At 57.0% G+C, this 23,346-nt stretch overlaps 9 protein-coding genes across 15 annotated transcripts; 3 read left to right on the top strand and 6 right to left on the bottom strand.

Moving 5' to 3' along the window:
- On the bottom strand, positions 1-2,928 carry H310_02078 (hypothetical protein). The gene has a single exon (XM_008865473.1). It carries the CDS (start codon positions 2,889-2,891, stop codon positions 69-71), a length of 2,823 nt encoding a protein of 940 aa, XP_008863695.1. The 5' UTR covers positions 2,892-2,928; the 3' UTR covers positions 1-68.
- A 408-nt stretch (positions 2,929-3,336) lies between these two features.
- H310_02077 (hypothetical protein) lies at positions 3,337-6,336 on the bottom strand. Its single transcript, XM_008865472.1, has one exon. It carries the CDS (start codon positions 6,284-6,286, stop codon positions 3,407-3,409), a length of 2,880 nt encoding a protein of 959 aa, XP_008863694.1. The 5' UTR covers positions 6,287-6,336; the 3' UTR covers positions 3,337-3,406.
- A 31-nt stretch (positions 6,337-6,367) lies between these two features.
- Positions 6,368-7,731, bottom strand: H310_02076 (hypothetical protein). The gene has a single exon (XM_008865471.1). The coding sequence runs from the start codon at positions 7,699-7,701 to the stop codon at positions 6,436-6,438; it is 1,266 nt and encodes a 421-aa protein (XP_008863693.1). The 5' UTR covers positions 7,702-7,731; the 3' UTR covers positions 6,368-6,435.
- A 287-nt stretch (positions 7,732-8,018) lies between these two features.
- Positions 8,019-9,198, top strand: H310_02075 (hypothetical protein; the record flags this gene model as incomplete). The annotated part of the gene is made up of 5 exons (XM_008865470.1): positions 8,019-8,465; positions 8,521-8,594; positions 8,651-8,868; positions 8,918-9,039; positions 9,091-9,198. The coding sequence occupies 5 exons, from the start codon at positions 8,019-8,021 to the stop codon at positions 9,196-9,198; spliced, it is 969 nt and encodes a 322-aa protein (XP_008863692.1).
- A 29-nt stretch (positions 9,199-9,227) lies between these two features.
- H310_02074 (hypothetical protein) lies at positions 9,228-10,066 on the bottom strand (the record flags this gene model as incomplete). Its single annotated transcript, XM_008865469.1, has 3 exons — positions 9,228-9,597; positions 9,643-9,872; positions 9,920-10,066. 3 exons carry the CDS (start codon positions 10,064-10,066, stop codon positions 9,228-9,230), a joined length of 747 nt encoding a protein of 248 aa, XP_008863691.1.
- Positions 10,067-10,234: 168 nt separating this feature from the next.
- On the top strand, positions 10,235-10,947 carry H310_02073 (hypothetical protein). The gene is made up of 2 exons (XM_008865468.1): positions 10,235-10,622; positions 10,673-10,947. The coding sequence occupies exons 1-2, from the start codon at positions 10,275-10,277 to the stop codon at positions 10,874-10,876; spliced, it is 552 nt and encodes a 183-aa protein (XP_008863690.1). The 5' UTR covers positions 10,235-10,274; the 3' UTR covers positions 10,877-10,947.
- A 301-nt stretch (positions 10,948-11,248) lies between these two features.
- On the bottom strand, positions 11,249-16,350 carry H310_02072. 2 transcript variants are annotated; one of them, XM_008865467.1, is made up of 9 exons: positions 16,265-16,350; positions 12,689-16,207; positions 12,580-12,632; positions 12,395-12,535; positions 12,290-12,347; positions 12,172-12,245; positions 12,056-12,115; positions 11,903-12,004; positions 11,249-11,847 (listed from the first exon to the last, which is right to left on the bottom strand). In XM_008865467.1, the coding sequence occupies exons 2-9, from the start codon at positions 15,969-15,971 to the stop codon at positions 11,374-11,376; spliced, it is 4,245 nt and encodes a 1,414-aa protein (XP_008863689.1). In that variant the 5' UTR covers positions 15,972-16,207; positions 16,265-16,350; the 3' UTR covers positions 11,249-11,373. The 2 variants fall into 2 exon arrangements, with proteins under 2 accessions (XP_008863689.1, XP_008863688.1); XM_008865466.1 differs by having other exon boundaries at positions 12,689-16,350.
- Positions 16,351-16,640: 290 nt separating this feature from the next.
- H310_02070 (hypothetical protein) lies at positions 16,641-21,644 on the top strand. 6 transcript variants are annotated; one of them, XM_008865459.1, is made up of 7 exons: positions 16,641-17,504; positions 17,562-17,825; positions 17,891-18,238; positions 18,348-18,983; positions 19,028-19,720; positions 19,779-20,081; positions 20,128-21,644. In XM_008865459.1, the coding sequence occupies exons 1-7, from the start codon at positions 16,668-16,670 to the stop codon at positions 20,287-20,289; spliced, it is 3,243 nt and encodes a 1,080-aa protein (XP_008863681.1). In that variant the 5' UTR covers positions 16,641-16,667; the 3' UTR covers positions 20,290-21,644. The 6 variants fall into 6 exon arrangements, with proteins under 6 accessions (XP_008863681.1, XP_008863684.1, XP_008863686.1 ...); XM_008865462.1 differs by having other exon boundaries at positions 19,779-21,644; XM_008865464.1 differs by having other exon boundaries at positions 19,028-20,081.
- On the bottom strand, positions 20,467-21,627 carry H310_02071 (hypothetical protein; the record flags this gene model as incomplete). The annotated part of the gene is made up of 1 exon (XM_008865465.1): positions 20,467-21,627. The coding sequence occupies one exon, from the start codon at positions 21,625-21,627 to the stop codon at positions 20,467-20,469; it is 1,161 nt and encodes a 386-aa protein (XP_008863687.1).
- Positions 21,645-23,346: the final 1,702 nt, after the last annotated feature.

The following is a 23,346-nucleotide window of genomic DNA, read 5'->3' as shown; positions in this document are numbered from 1 at the left end:
AGGTCACTCAAGATGTATATTCAATGCAGCTTATAGGACGACACTAGGAACAACAGCAGAAGCAGGGTTTAGTTGGGGATCTGGCGCGAGATCGAGTCGTAGCCACCGCGGCGCTGGCGGCGCGTCGAGATCAAACCCGCAACAAACATGAGGCCGACGCCGCCGGTGGCCAAGGCCGCCATCGCGTATTCCTTGTTGGCGCTGACCATCGCCATGAAGTTGGTCGTGGTTGTGAGGTCCGAGTAGTCGCCGGGGAGGTTGTTTTCTGCCGCGACTTTCTTGCACGTCTTGCCGCCGTTGAGCGCAGGCTGGAGGACGTCGCCCGAGTCGGGGTCGATGACGCAGTCCACAGCGCACACCTTGACTTCTTCGACGAGACAGTCCGCGTTGGACCCGCCGTTCTGGGCCACGATGTCCACGATCTTCTTGCGGGACGAGAACCCTTTGCTGTCGCACGTGGTCCAGGGACCCCACTGGTCGGACGGCACACAGTCGACCTTGCACGGTTCGTGGCGCACGAGTTCGTCGGCCAGCGGGCACGCCGTGCCGCCGTTCTTGGCGCTCACCATGATTTGGCGTGTGAACTCTTGCATGGCCGAGTGCACGTTGCACGTGCCGGCGTTCCACTCCGACACCTCGCACGACACTTCGCACGGTTCCGTGACTTGGAGGTGGCACTCCTGGCCTTGCTTGGGCTTGGCGATCCACGACGCGAGGCCCGAGCGCGTGCCCTTTTCCTTGTCGCACGACGTGTACGTGAAGGGGCCGACGAGGTCGCTGCACGTGCCGCACGCACGGACTTCGGTCGTGGCGGGGCATTGGATGCCTTGGTTGTACGCTTGCTGGAGCACGGGGCGGCTGCGTTCTTGGAGCTGCTTCTCGAGGTCACACTTGGTCCACTCGCCAAAGTCGCCGACTTCGCAGTCCACGTTGCATGTCTCCCACTTGACGAGTTCAGGGCATGCCGCGCCGGCATTGCATTGGCTCTTGAGCACCGTGCGCGTGAACTTACGCAGACCAGCGTGCGGCCCGGACAACTCGCACTCGCCAGGCGCGCTCCAGTCGCTTACTTCGCAGCTGCGCGGGCAGTGCGGGTCCGTGTCTTCCAACACGCACTCGCCGCCGTTTAAGGCGGGCGAGAGCTCCGTGCGCTGACGCTTGCACGTGCACGCCTCGTCGGGCTCGGACCACGTCGTCCACTCGGTGGCTTCGCACACGACGGCGCAGTTGCGCACCTCCTTGGTGTCCGGGCACTGGTTGCCGCCGTTCAGGTCGGGCTGGATCACGTTGCGCGTGCGGTTTTGAAGCCCCGTGCATTCATTGCACTTGGACCAAGGCTGCCACGCGTCCACGGCGCAGTTGACGGCGCACGTGCGAGATTGTTGAGTCTCACACACCGTGCCATCCGTCGGCTTGCGGATGATGGCGCGCTGGCGGGTTTGGATCCCCGTCACTTGGTCGCATGGTCCCCACACGTCACCTTGCTCGTCCGACGGCCACGGGTTGTTGAGCGAGTTGCAAATGATGTTGCCGCACCCGTCCGTGGTCTTTTCGACGGTGGGGCCAGCCGGGACGCCGCCGTTGCACGCACCGGAGATGATCTCGCGCGTGCGGGTCTTGTGGCCCGTGGCGTCGCACGTGCTCCACTCGGACCAGGGGGACAGCACCGCGTCCAGCTTGCACGGCGTCTTCTCGTACAGGCTGCACGGTTTGCCTTGGTCGCGGATCGGGTACAGCTGCTCGCGGGTGCGGACAGCCGTGCACGTCTCTGCCGAGCACTCTTGCGTCGTCCAGTCGCCAGTTTCGCACACGGGTGGGCCGCAGTGTTGGGTGCGCTGGAGTTCCGGGCACGAGTTTCCGCCGTTGAGAGGCTGGCGGGTGATCGTGCGTGTCGACGTGGCGACACCAGACACCTTGTCGCAAAAGTATGCGCTCCAGTCGCTGACTTCGCAGTGGACAGGGCACGTCACCGTCGACTCGAGGTTCGTGTCGTGGTCGAGCGAGTTGCACGGCTTGCCGCAGTTGACCGCCTTTTGCACGACGGTGCGGGACAACTTGCGCGACCCGGTCGCGAGGTCGCACGTGCCATTGTCCTTCCAGTCGCTCACTTTGCAGTCCAAGTCGCACGGCTGGGTGTCGACCAACGGACAGTTGTTCGCCTTGAGCGCCGACTTGAGCTGGACGTAGTTGCTGTCCATGGGGATGTCGCGCGTGCGGGTGTGCAATCCCGTGAGGGGGTTGCATTCACTGAATGCGGTCCACGCAATGGCCTGGCACTCGGGGTTGCAACGCTCGGTTTGAACCGGCGCAGGGCACGCCTTGCCGTTGTTGAGCGCTTGCACGGTCTTGATGAACGAGCGGCTGCGCGACCCCGTCTTGCCTTGGCATTCCGTCCACTCGGTGTACGACCCTTCGCAGTCGACGTCGCACGCACGGGTGCGCGTGGGGGGTCCCCACAGTTCCGGGCACGTCTTGCCGCCGTTCTTCACGGGGGTGATTTCCCGGCGCGATTGCACTTGGATCCCCGTCGACTTGTCGCACGTGGACCACTGCGCCGGCCAGTCTTCGTACTGGCAATCCTGGGGGCACTCGTTCCCGCTGCACTCGCGCTTGTCGATCGAGATCTCGCATCCGTTCGATTGGAGGTTCTTGACCGCGTCGTTGGTGAGGAAGCGGACTTGCTCGCCCTTGCCGCACTTGGCCGAGCAGATGCTCCAGTCGGTCCAGTGCTGGGAGTCGCCGTAAAGCGACGAGCAGATGGGGGGCATGTACCCTTCAATCTTGGCGATCAGGGCCGGGTCACTCACGCCCACGACTAGCTTCGGGTCGTAGTTGAGCGCCTGGGCGGCACCGGCAGCATAGATAATGGACAACGACAGGGACAGACGCATACTGAAAGACCACTTGAGCACAACAAAGCCAATGTGAAGATGAATGCTCCCCTGACGCTTTCTCCTGTGGCAACCCATGAAGATATTCTAATTCGGCCGATTGTATGGCGAATACATGAAACGAGTCAAACGTATCATGCTGAGATTGCACTTTGGAAGGTCGTGGACATCCGGATAAAGTGGGTGTTTCACAATTGAGCCAATCAGGAAGGGTGCTTCCCACCAGAACAATACAGCTGGCTCGTAAACGTCGAGCCGGCGCGGGACGGATGGAGTACGAAGCATCATGCTAGAGATGACCAAGTCGGGGCTACAGAGCTAGCACCGTGTTTGCGAATGAAGTGCAGAAAGTCGCCCTCGCTTCATCGGGGCTGGTTTCACTTGAGGTGGTTGGGATGCCATGGCTTTGTACCATTGCTGCAGACATGTTGTAGCAGTCGCAACACGATATACAAACACCCTTGATTATCGCACACATGCAAAACACTAGACTTCGGCAACAGCCTGAGTTATGCTCACGCTTGCGCCATGGAGCTGTAGCTTTGGCGATGAGCTTGGTATCGACGCTGGAGTGCCCCCACCATAAACATCAACCCGACACCCCCAGCAGCGACCATGGACATCACAACTTCCTTGTGCTGACTGGCCAACACTGAAAAATGGGACGAACCGCTCACGTCCGAGTAGTCCCCGTCGAGCCCTGCCGCCGCGGCAACCTCTTGACACGTCAAACCGCCGTTCAGCGACCCACGCGTGACTTCACCAGTACTCGTATCAATGATGCAATCCACAGCACATGCTTTGGATTCCATCACGGTGCAAGCATCGTTGCTACCGCCATGCTGAGCGGGGTAGTCAATCAGTAACGTGCGATTCATCAGGCCGTTCGGCAGGCATTGGCCCCATGGCCCCCACTTGTTGGTTGGTTTGCAATCAACTCGGCACTTCTCTACTTTTTCCAATGCTTCACACTGTTTTCCACCATTGAGCGGCTGTACCAAAACGTTTCGTGTGAACGACTTCTTGCCCGCAAGCGGCCCTCGCACGTTGCATGGACCAGCCTTCCAAGCAGACAGCTTGCAGTCTACCGCGCATCGCTGCTTGACGCGAAGCGCGCACTGTTGTCCTTGTTTGGGTGGGTATTTCCACGACGCAATGCCAGTTCGTGTCCCCACCGCGGGGTTGCAAACCCCGTACTGGTACGGCGTCAGGAGGTCGGCGCAAGCGCCACACGGCCGGGTCTTGACTGTAGCGCCACAAGACTTGCCGTTGCCGAAGTTTGTATGGAGAATCGTGCGCTCTGCCGTTTGCGTTTGCGTCTCGAGGTCGCACTGTCCAAAGGAGCTCCAATTTCCCATGGCGCAGTGGACATCGCACGGCTCCCACGACTCGGTCGCGCCGCAGGAAGCACCACCGTTACACGGACGTGCAAGCACCGATCGAGTCAGCCGCCGATACCCAGCGCGAGGTCCAGCCACGTGGCATTTCCCTGTAGCATTCCAGCTCCCGACCTCACAGTTCTGAACACAAGATGGATCGAACTGTTTGAGAATGCATGGCCCACCGTTGATCGCTGGAGTGAGCTGGTCGCGGGTGCTGTGGCACACACACTTGTCGTCTGGCGGGGACCAAGGGCTCCACTCTCCGGTCAAACATGCCATGGGGCACTTCTCCGTTTCTTGAGTAGGCCCACATTGACTTCCACCGTTGAGCATGGGCTGCAGGATGCGCCGCGTGCGATTGCGCAGCCCACTGTTGGCTTCGCACTTGGACCAAGGGCTCCATGCATCCAAAACACAGTTGACAGCACAGGTTCGAGACTCGGACGTCCGACATGGCTCTTGATCGGCGGTTGGGGGTTTGACGATGACACGGCGGCGAGTTTGCATCCCCGTCGCTTGGTTGCATGGTCCCCACACTTCTTGACCGTCCTTGTCGACTGGCCATGGGTTGTGGCGGGGAAGGCAGATGGATTGGCACGACTGCGTCTCCGTGGTGTGGCTTGCCACGCCGCCCCAGTTGCAAGCTGGGGACACAATCCCGCGGGACCGCGTGCGTCTGGCATGTTCGTCGCATTCACTCCACGCGGACCAAGGCCCCATGATTGCATCTGCCGTGCATGGCTCGAACGCTTCCAAGCTGCACGGCTTGTCGGCATCCCGGACAGGGTATTTTCTTGTCCGAGTTTTCTTGGACATACACGTCGTCACGTTGCACACGTTATCGGACACCCAGTCGGTGGGTTCGCACGTCTTGGCGCAGTTAGGGCACGTCACGGAGCGGCAATCTTGGGTTTGGCTGGTGATTCCACAAGTGGTGCCGTTGTTGAGAGGCGCTTGCAGCACGGCACGAATCCGCGTGGCGAGACCAGTCGACTTGTCGCATGTCCATGGCCCCCACGAGTCCAAGATGCACGGGACGTTGCACGGTACTGTCTTGGTCAAGAGCGTATCATGCTCAGTTGAGTTGCATGGCGTGCCACAGAACCGAGCCGGTTGGACGATGCGCCGCGTGAGGGTTTTCAATCCAGTACTCGAATTGCACGTGGCTACCTTTTCATCTGTCCATTTACCAAGTTGGCAGTGCACGTTGCACGGCTGGACATCAATCGTGGGGCATTTATTCTCTTTGAGAATCGTAGTGATCTTGAGCCAGTTGGCGTCAACGGGCACGTCGCGCGTCCGGGTGCGGTTGCCAGTGATGGGGCTGCACTCGCTGTATTGTCCCCACGGAATTTCTGTGCAGGCAGGATTGCAATCCATCGTGTCGAACAGGGCTGGGCAATCCGCGCCTCCATTGAGTGGCGCCACGGTCACAATGAATGGACGGGTAACGGTGCCGTTCTTGCCATTGCACTTGGTCTCCCAAGGCCCATAATTGCCCTCGCAGTCGATCGGGCAATTCTTGGTTTGAGTAGGTGCCCCCCACAGCTCAGGGCACGACTTGCCTCCGTTCGCGGCCGACATGATTTCAACTCGTTTTCGGGCTTGGGAGCCCGTGGCCTTGTCGCATACACCCCATCCACCGTTCGTTCCGTTGTTTTCGAGCCAGTCGCTGTACTGGCAATCGCGAGGACACATCGTGCCCGTGCAGTTGCGCTTGTCGATGGAGATCTCACACCCGTTCGATTGCAGGTTCTCAATTCCTGCGTTCGTAAGGTACCGCACTTGCTGGCCAGCGCCGCACTTCGCAGAGCAAATACTCCAGTCTGTCCAGTGTTCGCTATCCCCATACAGCGATGAACAGATCGGCGGCATGTACCCTTCGATGCGTGCGAGCAACACTGGGTCGGTCACACCCACGACGTCGATGGGCCGATAGGCCGCTAACGCGAGCCCGGAGGTCGCGGTCGCGAGAATCCACAGACGCACCTTAGATGCACGCGTATGCAGCATAGCTGTGCTCGAATGACCAAACCGTGCGAATCTGACGTGCGCGAAAGGTCGCGGAGGTAACCATTCAAGATACGTCACACTTGGAATTCCCGTATCCTGTTCAATGTTACAAATATCCGAAATACCCATCTAATTTGAAATTGAACGATTTATGTGGTTTTCTTGTGTGGTGTCGTTCTCGGGGTTGTCAGCGGGAGCAGCAGCACTCCCGCCGCAAGACAGAGGCCCCCCATCGTGTAATACAACACGTTCCAGCCGTACGTTTCCTTCACGAGGATCGGAAGCATGCCAGACGCAATGGCCCCGAGCGACCCCATGCCGTTGACAATCCCGGTGGCGCTGGTTGCAGCAGCTGGCTGGCCATCGCGCTCGCAAATTTCAGCGCACGCGGCACCCCCAAGCATCGAGTCCGGGCCCGCGACAAAGAGCCCGACTGCTGCCATGACCGCTATGTTGGCCATCTGGCTCGTGGAAGCGATGTGCGGGTACAGCACCGTACCGACACCGCAGAGGATGCACATCGGGGCGACGATGCGCGCACTATACCCGCCACACCACTTGTCAGACGTAAACCCACAGACGACGCTGCCAACGGTGCCAGCGAGATCAAACGCGGTAGACAAGAGAACGCTTTCAGCAGCGGAGTACTGCAGCACTGCAGTTAGGTAGAATGGCAGCCACCCCAGAAACGTGTACCGAACCAGCTTGATGCAAAAGTAGGCGCTGCCGACATTGGTCAAGTGGGGAACTGTCCACGGCGACGACGGTGACTTGGCAGGCGACGACGACGACGTTGGGACAACTTGACCAGGAGACACTTGGAGCACGGACATAGACAAGAAGGCAAACACGAACGAGACAACGGCTGGCAAGACAAAAACGTTGTGCCACGTCGACGTGCTGAGGACATACGCGCCGAACGCGCTGGTTGCGAATCCGCCCAATTGCTGGCACGTGGTCCACAAGCCCAGGACTTTACCGCGGCTCGACGGTGGGAACCAAGCACGCAGGATATCCATGATAAAGGGAAAGAAGAACGCTTGAAAGAGGCCGTTCGCGAACCACGCAGCCGACCTCACCTCCTTTGACGGACTTGATCCAAATACCCAAGAGCACACACCCGTGCCCACGAATGCTACCGCAAGACCACGCTTGGACCCCAGAAGCGACGCGACAGGGCCCGAAACAAATTGCCCCAGAGCATATGACACGAGGAACGCCGTGTCGATGAGGCCAAGTTCGCTCTCCGTGTGGACGCGTTCAGCCATCAAGGTCGACTTGGCAACGGAAAACGGTTTTCGCGTGAAGTACACTGCTGTGTATGCAGCATACGTGAAGAGGAAGATCAAGCGCTGTCTCGCCGCGCTTGGATCCGCCGCCGCTTCCTTAGCCTTGTCTGTGCCGCCACTTGGCATCCTCACGCGATGAGGTCGGGATAAAGAAATATTGGAATAAATGAACAATTGAATACCATCCAGTCATCTTTTTCATACTTAGTAGTCCACATGAATAGACAATTCATTTACACATTTTATAAATGAATTCAGTAACCTACAACAAGCAAACCTGCTTGACCAATCGAAATGAAGGACTCGACAACCTCCGTGTGAAAAAACGAGTTTTACTCACCCGCCGCCGTCGACGGTGGTGACCAAAGCGCGCTACGATGCTGCCGTTGTACAAGAAAGGCCTGAACTACATCACGGTGAGGCGAAGACACCGCTACACAACCATGGCGGCAGCTGCGGCCACAATCTTCGTGTGTCTCCTCGTTGTGGGAACGTACTCGATGTACCTTGTTCTGGACGATGCGATTGCACCAACCCCTCCGCCAATATCGAACATTCCAGTGTCCGCAACTCCGCCAGGGGGTACCCACGTGATTGCAATGACAGAGAATCCACCCGAATCGTTTGCGACGATATCTCCATCGCTGGTTCCTGGTGTCACGATTGGATCAAAGGCAGGAGGTGTCGCAACCACGATTCCGAATCCCAAGTTGGGCCCAGACATGTGGATGCTGCTGTACTTGTTACCTGTAGTAGCGGGATTCTTCTTTGGGTTTTTGGGTTCGATTCCCATCGCTGGTCCAACGTCCGCCATGGTGCTCAAGATGGGCATCCAGGGACAGTACTGGGATGCCCAAACTGTTGCGCTTGGCGGCGCCGTCGCCGAAGCGGTGCGCTATCACTTTCCGCTCCTTTTTCTCGAACTATCTCAATGAATTGTCTTAGACGTATGCTGGCGTGGCATATTGGGGCTTTGGCAGTTTCTTGGTTGGAGTCGGGTGGCTGCTTCCCGTGTCCAAGTATGTTATCGGTTAACAGTCATGGCCGAGCGCTCAAGGCCATCAACTCTTGGTAGAATTCTCGGAGCGTGCATGCTGCTTGTGGTCGGCATAGTTTTCCTTCGGCTGGAAGTCCAGCCTCAAATCGAGTCCGACTCGAACAATGCAAGCGCCAAGAATTCGTTTGGACCAAGTTCTGCTCGAGCGTTGATGGCCAAGCACTTGCTGTTGGGTTTTACCATGTCAGGGTTCAACCCAGCACTCTTGGCTACGTACACAGGGGCCCTCGCCAGCGGTACGCCACAAACTCGTTGAATTGCTGGTCGAAGATGCTCCATGACTAGTGTATCACACGGGATACCTGGAGTTCACGCTGTTTTTGGCCGTGTTTTTCAGCGTCGGCGTCGCGTGTGGCATTTCTACGTGGTTTTACATCCTCTTGGCACTGCTCAAGACGTACAAACAGGTCCGTTGGCTGGCTTGAGAAAGGGCTCCAAGTGTCTGACTGTGTCGGTAGCGGCTCAAGAATCAAACCATCGGCGCCATCTTGCGGTGCATGGGCATACTTCTCATCGCGCTCGGGCTGTACTGCACCAAATCGGCAATTGATTATTTCTTACTTTGACTTCTAAACGCCGTACAATATTTGAATGGCTACTGGCGAAACTGGTCACGCAGTGCATCCAAGCGGACAGTCACTTGACCAAGCGCGTCGTTGTCGTCGTCGTAGTTGGACACGAGGATATCGTGGACTCGCGCCACAAGCTGTGCCACCGTCGTTGCTTGGCTCGACGTCCAGAACGACACAGTCAGCGCAAAGCGGCCTGTTTTCGTCGCTGCTTCCAGCATAGCAAGGGTAAAACATGCATGGGCGTGTTCCGTCTCAAAGTCGTCCACGTCGTTGTTCGGGTTCAAATTCACAAACTGCGCATTCAAGCATGCCACGATTTGAAGCATCAAGTCTGAATCCAGTTCGGCATGAAACAGCTTCTGTAGCCGCTCGGGTGTGGTCACCTGCAGATATCTATGCATGTGTGGGAAACACTCCGACGTGATTTAATGCACGTACTTGTATTTGGCATCCTGGGTCACACAACTTCGGCGCCACGTTCGAAGGAACTCGACAGACGTCGCAGGCGGGACAGCCGCATCCAGCTCTCCAACCAACGTCTTGGACTTGGTCGTGTCGACTACGGCGGTTTTCGCTTGGTACATGCGATTTCGCTTGCGTTCGCTCTTGGACAGATTTTGAAGTTCCTTGGACGAGACAGGTTTCAAGTCGGCGCACAGGACAAAGTTCTACACAAGAGGCATCTGCCGCCACATTACTTTGTAGTCACGCTTACGCGAAAGTCGTCGTAGCTGGCTGCCGTGTGGATCGCGCGCTTCTTCATTTCGTCCGTGAGTTTGTACTTGCGGTCTTCCTCGAGAGCCAGCGCCAATTCCTTCTGCAGTGCCGCTGTATCGAACGCTCCTTCGTAGATAGATGCCATGACGCGTTCTGCTTTGGGAATATTGGAGCGTGTGACCTTTCGCCATGTTTTCGATCTTTGTCCAGACAATCCGGATATGATTGATTTATTCGTACAATCGAATCCGCCAATCAAATCACGTGCCGTTTGGGAAATGGCCGAGTTCATATTTATAGCCAAGGCATCATGGCGATGGCCATCGCAGTTTGCCTTCCCCTGAGCTCGAGCCATGGACCGAGGCCGCAAAGCACTGCCAACGCTGAACAAGCACACGGACTCCAAGTTCTACAACCGGTGCCAGTTGATCCACAAGCAGAAGCTCAATACGATCAAGAGTACAATCGACAACAGCGAACCAACACGACCAGCCCACCTGCGCAAGAATCTCAAGAAAGAACAGATGAAAGAAGAGCGGTATGCCACAATCGAGCGTGAGAATCGAATCTTGCTAGAAAAGATGAGCTTCATCATGCAGCACGACACACTCGACAACAAGAACGAGTCGCTCAAACATGGACACAGTCTGAACAAAGAGCAGCGCAAGCGCGAGTTGCAGCGCATCACGGCCGAAAACCAGGTTGCGCCTTGATGGATGGCATTATAAGTGACCTGTGGCTCCTCATGTAGGCTATCTTGCGACGCATCCAGACTAGACAGCCCACGTACGACCATGTCCAGTGGGAAGAAGAAGCGCGACTCCACGAAAAGTATGCCCAGAACATCCGAGAATATCCTGAAAGCGCCGTATCGTACGAGAGCGGGGAGTACGCCGAAGAGGAAGGGTCGCCAACGTCGCGATTGCGCTACAACACGTCTGCAGGCTCGATTTAGACATTGTCACTAGCATAGGATGCATATCCATCTCGAAATCCTTGCAATAGAATACTTATCACCACTGCACATCTCGACACTGATTTCACTACCATGTCTGCTCCTTCACTATAACATGGCTTGGCTAGCCCAGCCGAAGGGGACTTTTAGGCAGAACAGAACGATTCCGTCACGACCGCTGGGGATGCATGCAGAACGTCGAGAAATATCCGTGGATGCGGTGACGTCAAGAATTCCAGTCTTTTTGACCGATCCACCTAGTCTGCGAGAAGCCCACAAACAGATCCAGGTATGAAGGGCGACGGGGAAGAGGGGGAATGGCGCCTCGCTCCTTGGTACTTTGGAGCTCAACTATCTTGCCTAGCATTGTGGGCTGTTGCAGTCATCTGTACGAATGCCTTCGCCTTGATGGATCCCCCTCAAGACTGCATCCGACGTGGATTTTTCCATTGGACCTAACGTTAACGCGAACTACCCGAACTATTGGACTATCGTTGCTATGCGATCAGTTCCTTGACTGCACACAGGATCTCGTGCGGACTAAAGTCTTCAAGGACGGCGCCAAATTCCGACACGAGCTTGTTTTCCCACGCTTTCGCTTGGCGAAACTCGTCCGTGGCGTCATTGATTTCGCCGACACTCGCCTTGATGAACCTCTCGAATTCGGCGACGGCGGACGCGCCCATGAGGGTGGTTGGGTTGGAAGGGCTCGTCGCCGACAACTCTGTCTGCTTGAGCCTGGCCTTGGCTTGAGACAAGAGATTCTGGCATGTCCGGCACCCATTGATGAGGGAATCCAGGACGTCTTGCAGCTCAGATCGTAGTAAACACGACAGATCCGGCACCGACTCGACCTGCCGGAGTTTGCCCATTTGGTCGGTGGCAACATCGCCAGCGGCTATGGCGGTGTCCAGGAGCTGTTTGTACTTGTCATCTTCCCACATGACCTTTTGCTTCTTGTCCTCGAGCATCTATGCAGACGCAGGGATGTAAGTCGAAGGCGATCGAGTCGGTCGTTTGGTGCACCTGCTGCACGACCGTGCACAGAGCAGGGGTGTCGAGAATGACTTGGCAGATCGACAGAACAATGTGTACGCGGGTTTTTAGCTGGGCCATCGTTCTGGCAAACTGCACAACATGCCATGAGTGTACAGTCGTCAGCAGAGAGCGGCGGCCAACCTTTAGTTTGAACAGAAAACAGTCGGCTCGAATGTTGATGTCGTCCACTTCTAGGCACGCCTGCATCGTCGTTTGTGTTATGCACCATGGTCTGTGCGGCTAGGGGGCGCACGCACCATCATAAACTTTTCCGCTTTGCCAAACTCGCCTTTGTCCGCTTGTCGCGCGAGTAGCGATTCCTTCTCGTCGTCTACGTGATTCCAGTCAGCGGCGAAGCTCGAGAATGGGACGTACCCGTGGGGAAGAGGCCCTTGAGGCACCGAACTTTTTCCAAGTTGAGCGCGTGGTCGTCCTGTACAACATGACAGGTCGAGAGATGCTGCATCGACTGCATCATACCATGTCCACGATGGCTTGGGTGATCTTGTCAAACTGCGTGTGGAATTCAAAGTCGGACAGCGTCATGACGATGTTGTTGGCGCGCTTGATGTCGAGTACTTTGACCGTTTTCGACTTGCCTTTCGGCGACCGCGAACGCGACTACGACCAGGCGTCGTTAGCCCACCGCGGGAACGACCAAGTACCTTTTGGAAAATGTCGCTTTCGTCGTTGAGTTTTTCGAGCTTTAAAGTTGGACCTAATATCGCGCACACGATTGCCTGAGCATCATGACGGGCATTGGCGCGTAATTACCTTGGTCGGGCAGCGCGGTCACAACTTTGAGCGGCTCCATGGTCAGCCCTTCCATTTTTCGGCGCTCGGAAAAACTCGTTTTGGAGCGGGGAGATGCCGTCGGGGACGACGTAGCTGACGTCGTGGAAGGGGGGGGATAGACGAGTGACGTGGGGAAGGCAGGGCTTGCGTACACGGCGGGTGGAGGTGGTGCAATGACGTGGTGGGTCGTGTCGGCGCTGTTGTGGGAACGAATCAAGTGCGCCCGGATGTACTGACTGCTGGAATCGTAGACAGAGTTTGTGTTCATTGGAACGGCAGGCAGCTGGTGATCGTACAAACAAGTGGCGTACGGATCGTAGCCGTGCAAAGCGGGCGGGGCTTCCCATTGTGACATACCCGTGTACAGGTTGACGTAGTAGGCATGGCCATCGTCAGTGTATTTGACCTCCCATTCGTGCTGCCAGTCGTACGTGGCGTAGGTCGGGTACTGGTGGGACGGCGGAACGACGTGGGAATGCGGCGGCAGTCGCGGTGGCACGGGTTGTGTGGGGTGGTGAGCGCTGCTGCTTGTGTCGGCGGGATAGTATGGTGATGTGGGGTGCACTTCGTGACAGTAGAACGACCCAGACGACGTGCTGTTGACGGTCCCGTCGCCAACGCAGTTGGATGTGGTCGAGCTGCTGCTTGTGTACCCGTCAAACTCGCCTTCCGACGCGGATCGGGCGCTCAACGACTTGGCGGGGGACGGCATCAGGAAATTCTGCGACTTGTGCTTCATCAACGCGTCTCGAACTTGCAATCGCGCCGATTGCGACTGGGGAGTCGATTGCCACAAGTTGCGCGGCTGTTCCTTGGACGGTGTCGGAGGCGGCTCCGGTTCGTAGATGGCCAACAGCGCTTGAATCGCGCGAAGCTTGGGGAGGCGCCGCGCGAGCTTGTATGGCGTCAAGTTGTCGTTGTTGACAACAGTCACGTCTGCCGCGCTCTCGAGAAGCAACTTGACCAGGCGTTCGTGGCCGAGTTGCACCGCGCAGTGCAGCGGCGTGTTGCCGAGGCCATCGCCCGTGTTGATGATCGCGTCGCCTCCCACGTCCAAAATGTACGCGACGCAGCTCTCGTGGCCACCGAGCACCGCGCAATGGAGCGGCGTGTGGCCGTTGGCCTGAACGACGCAAATGTCGGCGCCGTGGTGAAGCAGGAGCTGCAAGCACACCACATCTCCCTGGGACGCCGCGACGTGTAGCGGCGCTTGGTTGGCATGATCGACGTGGTTCACGATCTCAGTGTCCATGTCGCTCTTGGCTGCAATAGAGAGCAACTGCCGGACGCATTCCGGCTGCGATGCCTTGACAGCGATCTGGAGGGCAGTGTCCCCGAACGTCGGGTGCGGGTCGTTCTTGGCGCCCCACTTGAGGCAAAGCTCGAGAAGCGCAACGTATCCCGACCGACACGCGAGAAAGAGAATCGTGTCGCCTGTTTGAGGTTCCAACAGATCGACGGGACAGCCATCCATAAGAAAGTGGGCAATCTCCGACAGCTGCTGCGCCTTGGCATACCGGAACAGGTCCTGCATCCACATGGCGTGCGTCGATTTGTCTCGTATGGGTGTCGTGGCCGCGGTCTTGAAGTCTTGCATGATCTTGGCCGACGTCCGGAGGCCCACGACAACGGAAGATGACGCCGTCGATGATGTGGTCGTTTGGTGCTGGAGCATCCGTCGGACGGACGCGACCCACAGCGCCGCCTCTTCCTTGCTTGCGGCCGCCAGATCGAGCGATCGCGACGCGGAAATGAGCGAAAAACACACGTCTTCGTGGAAAAACGTGTTGCCTTTGCTGTGCGCTGCATGTTGTTTCCGAAATGCCATCGTCTTGATGCCTGTCTTGACTTCGACAACGTCGTGGAGCGCAATGAGGTGGTGGCTCGACTCGACCGGGTTATGCGGGTCGCTCCATGTGATGCACAGTCCCTTCTTGGGCAGGTCTTGCAGCGCCACCCACTTGCGCTTTGGCGCCGCGCCGCTGCTCTGGTGGTACGGGATCTTGAACATGAGCGCGCCTTTTCGAATCGCGGCGTCCCAGACACCGTTGTCCACGGACGCCCCGACGTCGTTGTACTTGACTTTGGCCACAGACACCTTGGGCTCTACGGGCTTGTCGACGCACGACGGCATTGGAAGCACGGGCTGTTGCGGGGGAAGAGGTGCGATGGGGGCGGCGGCGATCACTGGTGTTACGCCTGGTGCCGTCGGGTCCAAGACTCGGCACTGCAGACAAATGGTTCCTACCCGCTCGGCGGCCTTGCCTCGAGTCAACTCTAGTGTGTGATTCGTGAGCTCTGTCGACAACCCCAACGACCGAAACGACACAACGAGGTCGCCGATCACGGTGGTGCTGGCTTTCGCCGCCACGTAGAGCGAATCGTCGAGTGAATGGAGCCGCCGGGTAAACGATTGGTTCCACACTGCCTCCGTGCCGCCTTTCTTGCACTCTGCTGTCCGGAATGGCGACGCTTCGTCCGAACTGATCTTCATTTCCAGGTACGGCGCCTGCACGCCAAACTTGTGCACTTTGAGCAAGCCGGACGCGCTGACGATGGTGAGAAGCACAAGTAGTGTGGGCACTTCGTCTGTGGCGCTCGAACTGCCACTCGAGTCAATGCACGAGCTCTGTTTGTGAAGGATTGGGTGCCTGTAGCCGACTTTGACGGCGTCGTTGGCTTCTCTCGTCGAGGGTTTGGCCGGCGAGTCGTGGATCACGACTTCGGGAGCGACAAACGTGGTCTGGGCGTCGGGGTACGGACTGCCCTGGTCGTGAAACGGTGTCGAGGTCGTCGTAGAATGGTCTTCGTGCAGTGGAATGTCCTCCATCACGTCGGACGAAGTGCGAGTCAAAGGCGGTATATGCCGCAGGACGTCCCCTGTCCCAGCGAAGGAAGCAATGGCCGTCGTGGAAACAGATTCGAGGCTGGTCACGATGGCGGCGGAGGCTTTGCCGACCTGATATTTGTGCTGCTTGCCACCGACGAGTCGATGGAAGAACCCGCCGCCCCTCGAGCCTTTCTCGTGGAGACACGACTTCATGACAAGCTCTCCCTCCATTCCCTCTGGACACAGACTGTCGTCGTCACTGACAGAACCTGCTTCCTCATCACACGAATTGGACGGTGCGACCATGTCCTCTGGATGGCTAAACGCGGCGTCCGTGGCCCCACTTCCGTCTGTTGTGCCTCGACTCGACGGTGATGGAGACTCTGTCGTCTGGGGCGGGTCGTCCAACGCGCCTCGCCCGCCGTGCTGCATGGCTCAGTACAGCGAGGGCCGTTTTTCGCGGTGCTAAGTTCCGTTGTCGGTTCCAAATATACCCCGTCGCGTTACACAGCGCGCGATTGGAACGAAACCGTTGACCGACGTATGCTACATTCCTCACGAGGTCATTCGCCCGCCGTGGAGGGAGTGCGCTTCATCGGTGTGTTTCGGTGTGCGTGTTCGACTGCGATCAACCTGTGGACGCACGGCCCAGCCCGTTGTGACTCACACTGGGAATTGCCACAATCAGCTAGGGATGGCCCGTGCAGAGCGCATTCGTCTCTCACCGCGACGAGGAGGCACATTCAAGACCACAGCTTGCGCCGGGGCTGCATGTACTTCGCCGCCTGCCGCCATCCTTCCCTTCTTTGCCTATGATCCCATCAAGGTGTGCATCGCGCAACCACCTTGGTCCATGACAGCAGAATCATCATTCTAATCCGTCCCTATTTCGAGGGATTCAAATCATTGTCATCTTTTATGTCAGTATAACGATGTGACTACTACCGCATGCGTCATTCAAAACAGGGAACAATCATGTTGTGTCCCACAGTGGTTCTTTTTAAGTACGATCTTCTATATTAACGGGAAGATACAATTATACGCACTTACGAGGAATTGCGTTCTTCCTTGCCGCTCAGTCCCAGGCATATCTTTTCCGTCGTGCAACCCAACAAATACGCGGCGAAGATGAAGCTGTATGGGCACGGCATCGCGTTCGCAGTGGCGCTGGCGAGTCCAGCAAATGCCCTTAGCGAAGACTGGTTTGGCGACGTGATGACGCAGACGTTCCCGGATGTACAGAGTGTGATGAGCGTCGTCCTGACCAAACCCGATCCGTGCGAGGTTGCCGTGGCGTCGTTGATCAAGTCGGACAAGCAAGCCGATATGTTTGACGAGCTTTTTGAAAGCTTGTTCCCGATGCGTGCATGCAGTGGCCAACTCATGTTTTCCCAGGCGGAAGAAGAAGAGTGCATGGCGATTCAAAGTTCCCCTGCGGTGGAGGACATGCTTGCGCACGGCATCACGTCCCCTCCACTTGTGTGCACATGGCGCCAATTCTGGGTCGAAGCTGCCGCGTCGAATGATCATGCCGCACCGTTCGATTCGTGTGAGCTGTGCGAACGCACTGTCACCATGATTGAAAACACTTTTGATAAGCAAGAACTGGCAATCGAAGTGGTGGAGCAAGCCCTCAAGTTGCTCTGCGAGTACCTTCCGTCGTCGTCGAAATGCAGCGTTCTCGTCACCCGCCTCGACGACATTATCAAGTGGCTCAAGGACGGTTTGAGTCCCAAGCACATTTGCCAAAAGATCTCGATGTGCACTGCTGCTCTCGCTCGCCCAGACGCCGGGTCTGCCAAGGCCTTGTCGAGTCTGCGCGCTTCACCGCAGCACGATGAGTTGTGCGCGATCTGCCAGGACAACACAAACGCCATGCATTCGTTGGTGAATGTGCCGCATGGCCTCAAGCTATACAAGGACGGGTTGGACGCGGTTTGCGCGCACACTGCCGATTCAAAAGCGGTGCGTCGTGCCACCAGTATGAATTTGCATCGGTGGTCTCATTTTGTGTGGCTGTAGTGTCAATTCATGTCCAGCCACTTCCACGTGTTGGCCAAACACCTCGAACAAGGCGACGATGTTCTCGCGACGTGCCAGAAAGTGCGCGCGTGTGTGACGGAGGCAGCAGTTGCGGCAGCCACCCCGACGTTCCTCGGCTGCGTGTACTGTGAATTTGTGGGCCAAGTCGTCACATCGGCGCTGCATCAAGGCGGCAAGGATACCTTGCCAGCTGTCAAGGATGGTCTCGATGGCCTGTGCATCAACTTGCCGCCCCAAGCTCAGGTGAGGTCTCGTCTGCAACTGATCGATTTCAGGACGCTCTGTGACGTCGAATGGGTTGTGAACAGTGCAAGGTGATGGACTTGCGCTTCGACGACCTGACCAACATGATGGACCAAGGCAAGACACCAAGAGAGGGGTGCGAGGCTGTCCAGATGTGCTCCCCCTTGGAAGCGGCGGCTGCTGCCCGTCCACCGTCGGTGGAAGCCAAGCCCGCGCACTTGTTGTCGATTCTAGAGAAAATGGTGGACGAGTTGGCGGCGCCGACGTATGACGTGACGCATTACGTGGGTTGTACGACTTGCGAACACGTGGCTTATGCGATCCAAAAAGTGGAAAAGGCGCACAAGACGTCGTTGCCCGAGTTGAAAAAGGCAATTTCGATCGTTTGCCACTTCTTGCCCCCTTGTACCAAGGTACGGTCTGGGCCTCTTACGTTTTCTGTCGGTGCGCAAGCACCGACATGGCTGTAAAGCAGGATAAGGCCTTCGAGTTGTTGGCTGACTGGTGAATTCCTATCGATAGTGTCGCGACATTGTGGCCAAGTTTGACGAGCTGGAAGCATTATTGAAGAAGGGCAAGCACGCGAAACTCGCCTGCACGGACTTGGGCTTTTGCATACCGGAAGTCGAAACCCTCGGCACGACTCGCGTCGACGCCGCATTGAAACAGGTCGAAGCTCAAGTGCACAAGGCGCTCGCGGTTCCCCACGGCGTCAAGGCAGACATTTTGGGCTGTGTGATGTGCCAGGCGACCGGTGAAGTTATTGTCGAAGTGGCCAAATACTCCAAGGACGTCGTGCCTCTGGTCAAGATTGGGATGGAAACGCTGTGCACGCGCCTGCCGCCCGAGGCCAAGTGCTCGACAGTCTTGACGGCGTTTGACGAGTTGGCGCAGCTGATTGAAGTCGGGTCGTCGCCATTGCAAGCGTGTGTCCACGTGCAGCTGTGTGATGAAATTGAAAAGTCGGCGGTCGTGGAGAAGGCGCTGCAAAAGGTCGAGTCGACCGTGTCGACGTGGGGCAAGGACGACGAAGTGACGTGCGAAATGTGCGAAGCGGTCGCGACCACCATCATGTCCATTGAAAAGGTCAACAAGCAGTACCTCATGGCGTTCAAGATTGGGTTGGAAGTGCTCTGCGATCGATTCCAGACGCCGCAGGTAAGTTTTGCTGCGATGCCGTCAACTGACGACGTGTTGTCCAGTGCGTCCGAGTCATGCCCGAGTTTGACCACTTGGTGAATCTCGTCGAAGGTGGCAAGAACTTTTTGGAAGCTTGTAACGAAGTCAAGTTGTGCGAAGCGAAGCAAGCGCTCCATTTGCCATTGCTATCTTCAGTAGACAAAGTGAACGCGATAGAGACGACTGTCCAGAGCTGGTTGACTGTGACTCCGGTCTCTGCTGACAAGGACGTGCTGACTTGCGTCTTTTGCGAGTATGTGGGCCTTGTTATTGCCAAGGTTGTCACGGTCGACAAGTCCATCTTGCCGTTTCTCAAGCCAGGGTTTGAAATTTTGTGCGCAAAGCTTCCCGTCGAAGCGCAGTGCGAGAAGGTCGTGTCCAAGTTTGATGCGCTCGTGGGGCTGATTGAAGCCGGGACCGCGGCCTCGCAAGCGTGTGGCAAAGTCGAACTATGCTCTGTGGCGACCCCATTGCCCAAAGCACAGTTGGCTCTGCCGACCACGTCACACGGATTTGTCCAGAGTCAACTTGGGGACTTGGCCATCAAGATGCACGCCATGGAAGCGAATCGTCCCAAGGACATGCTGACGTGTTTGTTGTGCGAAGACGTGGCCCAGTTGATCAAGGTCGTGACCAACTACGACAAGGACGTCGTGCCGCTCTTGAAGACTGGCCTCGAAGCGCTGTGCTCCCAAGTTCAGCAATTACAAGCCCAGGTGCGTTGCCGTGATGGTGGGTACTGCCGAGTTGGGGCTGACGCGTGGTTGTGTGCAGTGCAACTCGGTAGTTGGCAAATTTGACTCGCTCGCGTCGTTGGTGGAGAGCGGGACGAACCCGTCGGAAGCTTGCTTGAAGACGCACTTGTGTGAAATTGCCAAGCAGTCGACGCTTGACTTGGAAGCCCACGTGACGTCATGGATGGCGTCGAATCGGTCGGTCGGGTCGGACGAGGGGTGTCTGTTTTGCCAGTACGCGTCCGAGTCGATTGGGGCAGTGATCAAGGTGGATAAGCACCAGCTGCCGTTGGTGCGCGAGGCCATCGGCGCCATGTGCTCGTTTTTGCCGCCATCCGTCCATGTACGTATGTTGTCGTGCCCACAAGAATGATCTCATGATGCCGTAGTGTGACGATGTAAACGAGCATTTTGAAGACTTGGCCAAATGGTTGGAAGGCGGTTCCACCGCGTTGGACGTGTGCCACCGCATTGCCGTGTGCCAAGTTGCGCCGACGCCTGACTCGACAATCGTGCGAGTCGTGATTGATGACGTGGTTGCCAACCAGTAGGGAAGATGCAGAGAGACACACCATGTCTTAAGGCTTGTGTGGCCCGTCGGTTGGTTTCAATTGGAATTTTACATTGGTTTGTATTGAATGTTGGAGGGTGTCGTTGCAAAGGTTAGATTCGTGTGGCATGGCTGCGTCCGCGAACTCCATCGGGCGCTGGAGGAGGCTGCGGCGGGCTCACATGTGAGCAGCCTGGGATACGAAGTATGCCACTGCTGCCCCCAGAATCAAGCCAATGTTGATGCATAAACTCGACACCATCCCAGTCGCGGAGCGTTCGGAAGGGTCGACGCAGTCGTTCACCAACACGACGGTCAGAGTGCCGACATATCCATTGGACAAGGCAAGTGCCATGACGAGGCCAACTGAGATGATGTCATGAGTGAGCCACACGCCTTTGGCCGCACACACCAGTGCGGGAATGAGGACGAGGCGCGTGACGACGGCGCGCCAAACGGACTGGGGCGTGAAACCACAGTGACTCCACGCAGCGCCATATCGGCCAACGACTTCCATGGCCGCGTATAATGTGAGCAGAAGGAGTGGCCACCACTCGTTGGAGTTCAACATCGGGGATTGAAAGCTCCTGAGTTCCGAAACTACCCCTGGGTAGACGGCAAGCGTCGTTGCGTAGTTGAGGACGACGAGTGCTTGGTTTTTCCACACCTTGGTAAGCAAGCGGCATTGAAAGGAATGCTGCGTCCTGTCGGCGTGGAGATGGTCCTGCGTCTGTGGGAGTCGGAGGAGCGCAAAGTAAGCGATGATAGCTGACCCAACGGTGACAGCGCCTGCGAAGAAGTACGTGGTGGTGGCCACTGTGAGCATGCTGGCGGGGAAGCACGCCTTGGACACCACGCGAAAGATGGCAGTGACAAGGCCAGAAATGCCCATTCCAAACTGAACGTGTTCGATCGCGCCTTTGGGAAACAGCGCCGCTAGGCCAAACACCGAACTGTCGAGGATCGCTGTGGCAATTGCGATCCACACGGTCGATGTCAGCACCATGACATGGCGGTACACTGGAGACGGCACGAGCGCCACAAACGGCAAGACAACCAGCACTGCGACTTGCGTCGCGAGCCCCCCGACGATGCGAACGTTGTGGCCGCGAACGCCACTGACAAACACAACCCAAACGAGCGTCAACACGCTCGCGACCGTGTACGTCAACGAAATATCAAACTCAACGTTGAACGTTGGAAAGAGAATGTGCCAGTAGTCCACGGGCTGGACAAGCGCCCAGAACGGAAACAAGTAAGCAAACCCGAGCACGGCGAAGATCACGTCGCTCGTGCGGTCGACGGCGTCCTCGTGGTCCTTGAGCGACGCATATTCCATGTCGAGTCGAATGATGCTGCTCCAAAGATCGCGACCATTCAGAGAAGTCAATTGATTGGCCCGTGCCCTTTGGGCATACCAATCAAAGAGTCCCGTGCTTGGCGTCCTGTGCAAGGAGGACTTTTGTACCTCGATGACCAGCCCAGTGTTCCGAAACATGAGCGCTGTGATGCCGCTGCGACCGTTCTCTGGGAATATGCCACGCTACCTCGCTCATGACGCCGCCAACGACAGATCAAGTCTACAGTGTCTGGAACGGCGGTACAACGTGGGCATCCATACAACACCCACTGACGAGTCATGAGGGGAGCCAAATGGGAGTCCTTGTCTCGCGGAAGTCTCAGCATATCTCGAAAATCCAGTCCGTTGGCGTTCGTCGAGTGCTAAGATGATTTGAGTAACGACGAGCTTGATTCACCGGTTCGTACAGTTCGTTGTGCGTCGCCGCGTCACGGGTGGCACAATCGGGATAGTATTCGTAGCTGTGCAAAACTCAAAGGAACTTAGTTGTATGCTGCAAATCATGCACGCCAATAGTTCAAGGGTAGTCGACTGGTGAAGACGCGTTGGAGCTAGTCCAGCCCCGGACGCGATGCCACTTCGCAGACGACCTGGTACGCACACAGCAGCGCTGCGCGTTTTCTGGCCACATACCAGTACAGAAGAATTGGCTAACCTAGCTTAGTGAACCCCCTGACTCGGTGCTTGGGAGAGAATTTGTTGTCGTCATTCGCGACGCTCCAGGTGCAAAACATCGCGCCGACGATCCGCACCGCCATCACCGATATGGCACTCAACGTGAACATCATCGAGGACCAAAAATTCATGGACACTGCCATCGATCGACTCGAAATCGGCGACGACCCACTCCGTCGTCCATCCACCTCACCAGCGCGGCCAACTGCCCCGAAGTGTGCATTGCTCAGAGCGGCACAGGTACAGACGATCCAGAGTCGACGGGCGCAGAGGGTGCCCCTGTGTCATGCGATGCAGCACCGTCGTGCAAGTCCCGAGATGTACACAGATTTGTCACCAGAGAAACAGGGACAACATTACGTCGGAGGCGGCGTGGCATTCGACTGAACGACCCGTTGCCAGCGATTTTTCTGGATCGAGCCATCGAGGAAGTCGAGGTGGCTTTGAACAACTACGACAACGTCCGGCACACCGAGATCATGCGTTTTGCACGTTGTTTGGCGTCCGAATCCAAGTACTTAGGGCTTTGGCAAGACAACGGCAAAGGAACACGACTGCAGCAAGCGGACGAGCTAACGTGGGGCGTCAAGTAGTGCCAATTCGAGCGATCGACGCACCTGTGTGACTGTCCAGGTATTCGTATACTTGCACGAGCGGAGGACTGGCGAGATGCTCGATGAAAGTTGGGTCAACGTGGAAGGCAGCAAGGTCCTCCGTACGAAAGAAAACAAAAACTCGCATCCCTGTGATTTTGCCTTGATGGCTCCACAACGCGCGGCCTACATCACGAAAGCGTTGACAAACTCCAGCGCTTCAAACAACTGCTGGGACTTGTGACACGAGGTCGACCCGTGGCGTCGACGGTGACGTTTCCTGTGGTGTACACCTCATCACTGGATACGACCCTCTCAACGCGTTGTGACGGGGGTATGTCAGGTACTCCTCGACGCGCATTGTAAACCGTGAATGCAGCGGACATGCTCGACGAAGCCAAGGCCCAAGAAGAGTGGGGAAGTTGTGTCC

This window comes from Aphanomyces invadans (genome assembly GCF_000520115.1).
Source record: "Aphanomyces invadans strain NJM9701 unplaced genomic scaffold supercont1.3, whole genome shotgun sequence".
Lineage (NCBI taxonomy): Eukaryota > Oomycota > Saprolegniomycetes > Saprolegniales > Verrucalvaceae > Aphanomyces > Aphanomyces invadans.
Note: the sequence above shows the minus strand (reverse complement) of the source record. Positions and strands in the feature narration are given on the sequence as shown.

Excerpts from the sequence above, each read along its gene's own strand:
- H310_02078 (XM_008865473.1), bottom strand. The coding sequence starts at position 2,891 with ATGCGTCTGTCCCTGTCGTTGTCCATTATCTATGCTGCCGGTGCCGCC.
- H310_02077 (XM_008865472.1), bottom strand. The coding sequence starts at position 6,286 with ATGCTGCATACGCGTGCATCTAAGGTGCGTCTGTGGATTCTCGCGACC.
- H310_02076 (XM_008865471.1), bottom strand. The coding sequence starts at position 7,701 with ATGCCAAGTGGCGGCACAGACAAGGCTAAGGAAGCGGCGGCGGATCCA.
- H310_02073 (XM_008865468.1), top strand. The coding sequence starts at position 10,275 with ATGGACCGAGGCCGCAAAGCACTGCCAACGCTGAACAAGCACACGGAC. Across the intron at positions 10,623-10,672 it reads GCATCACGGCCGAAAACCAG|GCTATCTTGCGACGCATCCA; the intron begins GTTGCGCCTTGA and ends CTCCTCATGTAG.
- H310_02072 (XM_008865466.1), bottom strand. The coding sequence starts at position 15,971 with ATGCAGCACGGCGGGCGAGGCGCGTTGGACGACCCGCCCCAGACGACA. Across the intron at positions 12,536-12,579 it reads AAAGCGACATTTTCCAAAAG|TCGCGTTCGCGGTCGCCGAA; the intron begins GTACTTGGTCGT and ends GCCTGGTCGTAG. Across the intron at positions 12,116-12,171 it reads AAGCGGAAAAGTTTATGATG|GCGTGCCTAGAAGTGGACGA; the intron begins GTGCGTGCGCCC and ends ACGACGATGCAG.
- H310_02070 (XM_008865459.1), top strand. The coding sequence starts at position 16,668 with ATGAAGCTGTATGGGCACGGCATCGCGTTCGCAGTGGCGCTGGCGAGT. Across the intron at positions 17,505-17,561 it reads ACACTGCCGATTCAAAAGCG|TGTCAATTCATGTCCAGCCA; the intron begins GTGCGTCGTGCC and ends GTGTGGCTGTAG. Across the intron at positions 20,082-20,127 it reads TTTTGCCGCCATCCGTCCAT|TGTGACGATGTAAACGAGCA; the intron begins GTACGTATGTTG and ends ATGATGCCGTAG.